Source organism: Papaver somniferum, chromosome 7 (genome assembly GCF_003573695.1).
Source record: "Papaver somniferum cultivar HN1 chromosome 7, ASM357369v1, whole genome shotgun sequence".
In the NCBI taxonomy this organism is placed as follows: Eukaryota; Viridiplantae; Streptophyta; class Magnoliopsida; order Ranunculales; family Papaveraceae; genus Papaver; species Papaver somniferum.
In genome coordinates this window covers 14,928,655-14,938,057 of record NC_039364.1, presented here as the reverse complement: position 1 = coordinate 14,938,057, position 9,403 = coordinate 14,928,655, and the positions used below count along the sequence as shown (strand labels likewise).

The 9,403-nt window shown below is 35.0% G+C and overlaps 2 protein-coding genes across 2 annotated transcripts; one reads left to right on the top strand and one right to left on the bottom strand.

Annotated features, from left to right (window-relative positions):
* On the top strand, nucleotides 1-2,126 carry LOC113300532 (vacuolar-processing enzyme-like). The gene is made up of 7 exons (XM_026549740.1): nucleotides 1-203; nucleotides 314-478; nucleotides 566-1,017; nucleotides 1,106-1,154; nucleotides 1,252-1,473; nucleotides 1,571-1,780; nucleotides 1,879-2,126. The coding sequence occupies exons 1-7, from the start codon at nucleotides 6-8 to the stop codon at nucleotides 2,062-2,064; spliced, it is 1,482 nt and encodes a 493-aa protein (XP_026405525.1). The 5' UTR covers nucleotides 1-5; the 3' UTR covers nucleotides 2,065-2,126.
* A 3,963-nt stretch (nucleotides 2,127-6,089) lies between these two features.
* On the bottom strand, nucleotides 6,090-7,481 carry LOC113294181 (transcription factor bHLH87-like). The gene has a single exon (XM_026542595.1). It carries the CDS (start codon nucleotides 7,479-7,481, stop codon nucleotides 6,090-6,092), a length of 1,392 nt encoding a protein of 463 aa, XP_026398380.1.
* Between the last annotated feature and the right edge of the window lie 1,922 nt (nucleotides 7,482-9,403).

Sequence of the window (9,403 nt, the reverse complement as noted above, 5' to 3'; positions counted from 1 at the left end):
TGAAAATGACTGTTTACTCCTTTAGCGTTTTCCTATTACATTTTGCAATACTTATTCCAAATCATATATGTGTTGAGAGCAGAAATGTGGATTTTTCTAAACTAAAGGAATTCATAAGTAAAGATGATGATAAATCACCTCAAGGAACAAGATGGGCTATTCTTCTTGCTGGTTCGAATGGTTATTCGAATTATAGGCATCAGGTATGTAAATGTCAAAATTCATGGTTTTTGTTCTGGTTTGGTTTGTTTATGTAATTAAAGAATAATTTCATACCGATTCCCCTGGTTTTATCTCTTTATATTATCTCTAGGCTGACGTATGCCATGCATATCAAGTCTTAAAAAGAGGAGGATTAAAAGATGAAAACATAGTAGTTTTCATGTACGATGATATTGCGTTCAATAAGAAAAACCCTAAACCAGGTGTTATCATTAACAATCCTCGCGGTGAGGATGTTTACCACGGAGTTCCAAAGGTACTTATATATATATTCACCAGCAATGCAAATTACATATAGAATTTTGATTTCAAGCTATAATTTGTCTATTGGTTCCAATTTCAGGATTATATCGGAAGGGACGTAAATGTCAATAACTTTTTAAGCGTTCTTCATGGAAATAAGTCTGCTCTTACAGGAAAAGGGAGTGGAAAAGTTGTTTCCAGTGGTCCTAATGACACTATCTTTGTTTACTATGCTGATCATGGTGGTGCAGGTGTACTCTCTATGCCAGGCGTATTTTCAGAGCCCTTGTATGCGAACGACTTTAATGATGCATTGATAAAAAAACATAAAACCGGAACATACAAAAGTATGGTAATTTATCTTGAAGCCTGTGAAGCAGGAAGTATGTTTGAGGGCTTACTAAAACCTGGAATGAATATATATGTAACGACAGCATCGAATGCTCACGAAAGCAGTTGGGGATACTATTGTCCTGATGATGTTCCGGTTGCTCCTTCTGAATATACTACTTGTCTGGGTGATTTGTATAGTATTGCTTGGTTAGAAGAAAGGTATGTGTTTCATGGCTTCGATTATGAAATTTGAACCAAAATTCAATGATGTCATTTGATATTTCCATTTCTCATGGCTATGGGGCAGTGAAAAACATAACATGAAGACTGAATCTTTGGGGAAGCAATTTGAAGTGGTAAATTATGAAAACTAATAATAAAAGTCTTCAATTTGCTAATAAAGATTTGGATATGTAACTATTTAATGAGATGTTTTTTGGGTAATTTGGGCAGGTGAGAAGAAGAACTTTGTACGAAATTTCAGATAATGGATCACATGTAATTCAATATGGAGATATTAAACAACTTAGAAACCAAAATATGTATACTTATATTGGTACGAATCCAGAAAATGATGAGTACAAGTTTTCAATACAAACCAACTGGAAACCGGTTCAAATGCCATCCCACACTAGTACTCAACGTGATACCGATCTCATTCATTTCAAGCTACAGGTATGCTTGCCTGATTTTTTTGTTCGAATTACCATTACTTTTAGTTTTCTTTGTGTTTCGCATTTGTAAATTGTTTCTGTTTCAATTTTTGCACTAGTATCAAAATGCTCCCGAGGGATCTGAAAAGAAAGCTAAAGCTTGGCAGAGATACCAAAATGTTGTGCAAGATAGGAATTATGTAGACGGCGCTATGGTTCTCATTGGGAAGTTTCTATTTGGAACGACCGAGATGGCTTTGGAGGTGCTGAAAGCTGTAAGGCCTGCTGGACAACCTGTTGTTGATGACTGGAGTTGTTACAAGACAATGGTAAGAAATCTTTATTAAACTCATCTTAAATTGAGTGTCACGCCTTTTGGGAACTGTTGCATGCCTAATCAAGATTTCTATCTATTTATCATGTTTAGGTCAAAACATATGAGAAAAGTTGTGGACCATTTTCTCGATATGGATTGAAACATATGCGGAGTTTAGCAAATATGTGCAATGCAGGTGTTAAACTGGAGAATTTGGCTAAAGCCTCGGACTATGCTTGTAATACCCTTCGTAAGAGCTCTTTTGAGCACTGGTCACATGAGAAGACCCAGAATTAATTCATAGCCGTTGCTTTGTCTTTGTTGTGTAATTGTATGATTGTAATTTGCTAAGATAATTTGACGACGAAATAAAACATCATGTTTATCTATTCTTCGTTTTGCTTTTCACCATGCATTTGATCCTAGCATGAGGGTACCGGTGCGTTGTTGTTGATATAGTTTGCAATATTCAAGGCCCAGTTTGTTTGTTTTGGGCTCATGAGTTATTTGCTGATTTATTTCGAAAATTTCCCCTGTCGCGCCTTAGAAAATCACTACGGTTAGGTACCATTGTCAATGGCACTTGGACTTAAAAAATAAAAAATGTCAGTAGCAGTTGGTGGCAAAGGGGGTAAAATATGGATAATAAAGCTTTTCTTCAGGGAGATTTGCGTACAAAATTGGATGGATAATGCTTTGTGGGTGATCATCCTAGGATGGAAGTACTTTTAAAATTGTCATCCTCTCCATTACTCTAAGAAGGATGATTGTTGTTGGGCTTGGAGGAGTATAAGACTTGGTCTTGACTTTATTGCCCAACATTCTGATTGTTCTTGGGCTTGGAAGAGTATAAGACGTGGTCTTGATTTTATTGCCCAAAATTCTGTTTGGGAAGTTAGGAATGGGAAGAATATTTCTGCTTTTGTTAATAGGTGGTTTCCTAACCTATATAGCTAGCCCTAATCCTAATCTCACGGTCTCTGCCTTTATGGATGCGGATACTAAAAGTTGACCTCCTGAACTAGTTAGAGCATCTCTAAGAGTGGGTGAAAGTTTTTTTTTTTTTTTGACACATAGGATTTTAGACCCTCGTTTAGATTAAATCCATCTCCAACGGTAAGTCCTATAAAGTAGGAAGGATGTCAAAATGAATATGAAGGTCTTAGGAAAAGTCTTATTTAGACCTTGGGAATGACCTCTATGTCATCTTTTTGACTATTTTTTTAATTAATATTTTTAAATAAAATTTTCTAAACCAATAGAAAAAAGGAATCATTTTTATCTTTATCCAAAAAAACAAATCCCAAAACTAACACCCCACACTGTTGGAGACGATTCATGTGAAAAACGTTATTATTTTTGATACATATATATAACCCGACAAATAAGGATCTAAAAAAAACTCCACACAGAATTTGTAGCACCCACTGATGGAGATGCTCTTAGTGCTTTCTTTACCCCTCAGAATGCTAAGACTATCGTAGAATCTAGAATATCCCTTTCAGGGATGATAGACTTATCTGGCCACATTCTAAAAATGGTCAGTTTTCTGTGAAGTCTGCATATAAAGTCATTTCTGGTGAGATAAATTACATGAGTAGTAATCAGAGTAGTAACCCTTTCTATAAGTCTTTATGGAAACTTCCTATTCTGCTAAAAGTTCATTTTTTTATCTGGAAGTGTCATCGAAACATACTTCCAGCTAAATCTGTGCTTGTTAGGTATAATAATAACCATGATTCTCATTGCACCATGTGTAAATTTGGGCAGATAGAATCCCCTGAACACATTATCTTCCACTGTCTGTTTGCTAAGTCTTTCTGGTCTCTAACTCCTTATGCTGATTTAATTGAGCATGATAATAATTCTCTTATTAGCATCCATGATTGAGTTATTAAGTGGTCTGGTGATAACACTTTGAGAGATAGGGCTGGTGCTGTTTTTCAATTGCCTGGAACATTTGGAAAGAAAGATGTTCTCATATCTTTCAAGGGAAATCTATGAATCATCATTCTACTGCTAGATTGTCCCTCAAATTAGTCAACGATACAGAGAAATACTTAAATAATGATGTTACCCATACAACCAATATTCCTGGTTCTGTGAAAGAATTTTTTTTATCTATTGTAACTAGTTCTTTACCAGATTGTGTTATAGTTTAAGGTGATCCCGCTTTTGACAAAGATACTAATAAACTCTGGAATTGGTTTGGTTTTGACTATTATTACAAGCAATTTTATTGGATGCAAACTCAAATATGGGGTAGTAAGGAATGCTGAAGAGGCAGAAAGCTTTCTCTATTAGAAGCAATTCAGTGGACAGAGGAAAAAAGATTGGAGAAAGCTTGATTTATTAGTGATGATAAAGTAGTAATTGAATCTTTGAACTTAAATAGTAACCAGTTATACTGGTATAATAAAACAGTCATAAATGACTGTAAAACTCTTATTTCTAACTTTCAATTTGCACAATTTGAATTTTAAAAACGAAATCATATCAAGCAGCTAACTCTAGCAAGAGATCTAGAATCTCAGGGAAATGGTGAGGTAATGTCCCAGATTTCCTAAATTGCTCAATGTAATAATTTCTTTATGTAATAAAATTCTTTTCCTATCAAAGAAAAAACCTTTAAGAGAGCTAGTTGGAAAGCGAGGAGTGGGGGCATGGATAGGCGTGAATGTGCTTTTATTTGGCTTCGCCCAGATCAAAGTCGGAGACTAAAGCCATCAACTTGTTGATACGTGGAAGTCCGTACACTTAATTTCCAACTATTTTTTTCTCATTTGAGCTGCAACATTACTTAAACATAATTTGCCTGCACTGCTGCACATCTTCATACAAACTTAAAATTATTGCAAGCCTATTTACTTGACAAGGTTGTCCTTGAAACTTTTCAAAAGACAAACAATTGACACAGCTTCACTAAAGCCTAGATAGGGATAAAGTAAACAGAATTGCTAATAATAGCAAATATTCAATGAAACCAACAGCTTTCAAAACTGTAAAGACAAAAGAATAAATGGAAAACGTATAACATAAGAAAAACCAAACTGAAAATTCAAGCCAATCAGATTCATGAACAACCAATATTGGCATCATCATCATCATTATCAGTAATCCATCTTTCGTCATCACAACCAAATATCAGAAGGAAAAAAACATCTAGCTGAGATTTAAAAAGACAGAAATTCTAATGTCAAATTGGAACCTTTCATTTAATAAATAGCTGTTCTTGTTCAGAGTCCAGAGGCCAGACTTAACCAACTAATCCGTTCCACGGGACTTTACAGTGGCAGCCAGCTTTATAGCCTTCCAAGTCAACAAAGGGCTAAACAAGTTAAAGAAATGAAATTTTTACTGACCTTAGACTCAATTTAGTTGCTTTTCTTTGTTGCCTAAGTTTTTCTTCAAGTTCCAATGCAAGTTTGTACAACCTTCCTATTTGACTAACCCTTTTAAACAAACCTTTAGCTAGTTCCTGATTGATATTTGAACCATTGATTGTTTGAAATATTTGAACCCATTTGCATGTTTTACCATACGAGAATAACAGTGAACAAAGTCAGTAGTCAATCAAGTCCTACTTGTACAACTTCCACATCCAGCAATCTTTACACCGTACTAAAAATCTACTCATTCTTTTTTCTGATTAAGAATTGCCCAAAGTTAAACAGCAATGAAGAAAATATATTAAAGAACGAAGCACACGTGATGGCCACTGAAATTGGGATTGAATTCCAAGGGCACGCCTATATAGTCTTTCAAAAAGAATAACAGACAAAGAACAGAAAGACAGTTTTTGATCAGTTTACTGTCTGAATCTAATTCACCACCCCTAAGAGAATGTCTTCAACATTTGCACAAAGTTTTCATCATTAATCATATTTAAATACTACACATTTTATGATCTCAAAGTTAAGCATTAAAACTCACTTTTAAGTACAAAAAGAAAATGAAAAAAAAAAAAAAAAAAACTAAAGTGGTAATACAACATTGATCAGTATCAATTATCATGAAACAGGCGTATCGGATACTAATACTAAACTGATATCTGATACGGTGAACCATGTGGTAGCACCACTTTATATCCCTAAATTTGTACTTGTTAAATCTTTGGGGTAGTGGGTGTTCCCATGAAGTGATGATGATTAAGTAATATGAAAATGAGTAAGCTTTATAAACCCCAAATCAGTAAAAAGATGTAATGATGATAAATATCAAAACATTTTTGGATCTTGGATGCTAATGATAATTGCATTAGTGGGTTTCTTTTGTTGTCAGTGAAAATGATCATTCTTTTTGGGGTATTGGATGTTTTTTTCTTAGTGTTTTGCAAATGGAAAAAAGTTTTGCATGGGAAAATTCTGGTTATCTTGTAGTGGTGAAGAATTGTTATTTCCTCCTCCTAAGGTTTCCAAAGCTTTAACTTGATCTCTCAAGAACTTGAGATAATTAGCAGCTTCATCTAGCATGGATGCAGTATCCATCTTACTACCACCAGGGACTAGTTTTTGCAAAACCCTGATTCTTTCACTTATTCTTTCTCTCCTTTGTCTGGCAGCTACGGTTTGTGGATCACTTGATATCTTGACATTCTTTCTTTTAGGTTTGTCCACCAATTCTAAACCCAAATTTACTGGCCTGAATGCTGCAGCTCTATAAATCATTTCCTTCATATATGCAATAGCTTCCATATCTGGTTCATCGAATGAAGTTAAAGAAGCATCCTCGGGCTGGTTTTGAAAGTTGATGTTCGAAGTCTTTTCAGATCTCGGCTTCTTTGTCTTTGGTTGGTTGTCAGTAATGAGCCTAAAACCACCTTGAGTAGTAGCTGAATCAGAATGAACAAGCTCAAAAGAATGAGAGTTGTTATTCATACTCACTTGTTGTTGTGGTTGTTGTTGTTGTTGCTCCTTTGTTGAACACTTAGAAGAATTAGGCCTAGTGTCCAAGGATGGCTTGACGGCATTATTATTAGTAGTCGCAGTACATGGAATTGAAGAAGCTTGAGAAACTGCTTGATCACGGTTATTGTATTCTTTAGACCCATTACTGCTTTCTGACTCTCCTGATGACACATGATTCCATAAATTATTATTGCAATCAGCGGGAAAGATTAATGAAATACCATCATCTTCCACTGAGGCACTGGTGTTGCTATTTGTTGTTGTTGACAGTAAACAATCCAGAGACTCAACTGATTCAACCGTCGAGAATCCAGCTCCATGTTTTGCTGAACCGCAACCGCCGCCATTGCCAACTTGTAGTCGGTGGTCATGTGCTGATAATGAACCATAATCTTCCATAAGAGAAGTCAATGGGTTCATGACATTAGGTTTGTTGATCATTCGAGAAGAAGTACTCGTAAATAATTGACTGACCAAACTTTCCCCTGATTCTGCAAGACCCGTGTCAGCTGGTTCTAATCTTTTGGCATCTTCCTTCTGGATTTGATTCGAATGAGAAACGACGTTTATATTATTCCAATTCGAACGATTAGTATTGCATGTCTTAACTCCTTGGAATATTGGACTTAAAGCCAAAAAATCTTCAGCAAGATCAGCCATCTTCCCACCTGTATTAGTATAATATTCAGAAGCTGCAAAGGTTTCTCCGACTTCGTGACGGTGAATATCGTTGTTACTCCATAAGCTTGGATGAACATTCGGTGACATTCTTCCAAACATATGTATATCCCAACCCAAACTATCCATTTCAATCTATATATAACTTTACCTGAAAAACCAGTAGAGAGAACAATTAATACTAGTACTAGGCCAATCAAAAAACATCGAAAAGAAAACTAAACAAAAATTAACAATAAAAGATCAGAATTTCCTGTAAAATGTGGATTAGTATCCAATTAAGCAGTCTTACCTTGTTGAACTTTGGATTCAGGAGAGGTATAAACGACGACTACGCCTGAGAAACTGACGAATGAGCTAAAACCGAATCGTACTATCTAAAGCTTCAAATAACATAACATGACCTCACGTAACAGAATCAAAGCTGGAATATCTCCTTAGTCTTTATAATTTCATATCTCCTTTTGATGTTGTTTCATAATAACTGTCATCACAAGCAAAAGAAAGTCATCGATAACGTCAGTTAAGCAACCAATTCGCATCTAGCTAGCTACAACTACAAAGTATATTCAATCTTGAACAACAATTTCATAAAACAAAGATATCATGTTGAACTGTACAATAGTACAAAGATGACCAAAGAAAGAATGTGACCCAAGGTAACTTCCAAATCTCCTAAAACACTCAATCGAAATGAACAAACAAAAAAAAGAACCTAAAAAAACAAGTAGGACTCATATAAAACAGATCAAAGCACGCTAAATCAAAAGTTAACTTCTTGTAACACCCCTGATACAGCAGTGGAAGGCAGGTTTCTTACCTTATAGAGATAAGAGCTAGAGAGGCAGCTAGCAAAAGTAAGATGCAAAATAATGGAGAGAAAGGCAATATTCTTGTGTCGTGGAAGTATATGTACTTGAAGATTTGGTTTATATTCTAGGTATGGCTACTAGGATGAACAATATATAGGGTAGTGATCTTATTATGAAACTTTTAGCTAGTACTCAAATACATGTCATAAAATATGAGGAAAAAATTGAGTGTGATTCAGTCAGTAATAAAATATTAATTGTAACAGTTTTTCAGGATCTCAGTTCTTGAGATGTAAAGAGCAGGCTTTTTGAGTCACATTGATAGAGGTGTAAAAAAAATAAGGCAGTAGTTTTTAGTTCTTTGAAAGATAGGATCCCATTGGGTAGTTTTTAGGTGTTTCTATTTGAATGTGATTCCAATTCAATGGGCTCTCCTTAATTGATGAAAATAAGATCATATCAGAAACTGACTGAACTCAAACTGAGCACTCCACTATTCTGTTCTTGATGAAATACTTTGATTTTGATGAAATCATTTAGTTTATTATAGTTGATATAACATTGGTAGTATAAGAAGAACACTGTCATGTCCCTAATTCTAGCTTCACTTGAATCACTTCTCTTTGTCTCTAGCTGATAGATGAATTTAGGGTGTACACATATAGTAATATTGTAAGGTCATGAAAACTAGTAGTAGTATATTCTAAAGACAATTTTAAAATGGGAGTACAATGACAGAATTGGGGTTGCCAGAAGCTGGAAACAAGGAGGGAGAGAGAGAGATAGAGAGAGTCTAGCTGGTATAGAGAGAGAGGTATTACATTTGCACGCAAGATTTCTAGCTGCTCTCTTGAACAGTATGCTGGTTGTACTTTGCCATGTATGTATTCAACTTAAACTTGTTGATCTTTCTAATTAGTACATATATTCTAGTATTAACTTAGATATGCTAATCTCGTATTAGTTCATAATCTTTTTAGTCAGAGAAAGTTAGTCAGTCTTATAGAGAGGGTTGTTATGCATAGCACGTGCATTTCTAACTCATTTAAGCAAAGGTCATTAGCTTTGGCTTTTGGTAAACAGTATAGTTTTAAATCTGAAATGCAGAAGTAAAACACGAGGCGATTACCAGAGTTATCAAATTGCACGGAGGTTCCAGATCTTCATATCTTCGTATAAAGGATGGTTTTTGATTGCTACCAGTAACCTTGCGAAATTTACTAACCCTTTATAACAGCA

What these genes read in the sequence shown, in the direction of transcription:
- LOC113300532 (XM_026549740.1), top strand. Translation starts at nt 6, where the DNA reads ATGACTGTTTACTCCTTTAGCGTTTTCCTATTACATTTTGCAATACTT. An exon ending in TTTACCACGGAGTTCCAAAG is followed by an intron (nt 479 to 565) that starts GTACTTATATAT and finishes TTCCAATTTCAG; the next exon opens with GATTATATCGGAAGGGACGT. An exon ending in GGAGTTGTTACAAGACAATG is followed by an intron (nt 1,781 to 1,878) that starts GTAAGAAATCTT and finishes TATCATGTTTAG; the next exon opens with GTCAAAACATATGAGAAAAG.
- LOC113294181 (XM_026542595.1), bottom strand. Translation starts at nt 7,481, where the DNA reads ATGGATAGTTTGGGTTGGGATATACATATGTTTGGAAGAATGTCACCG.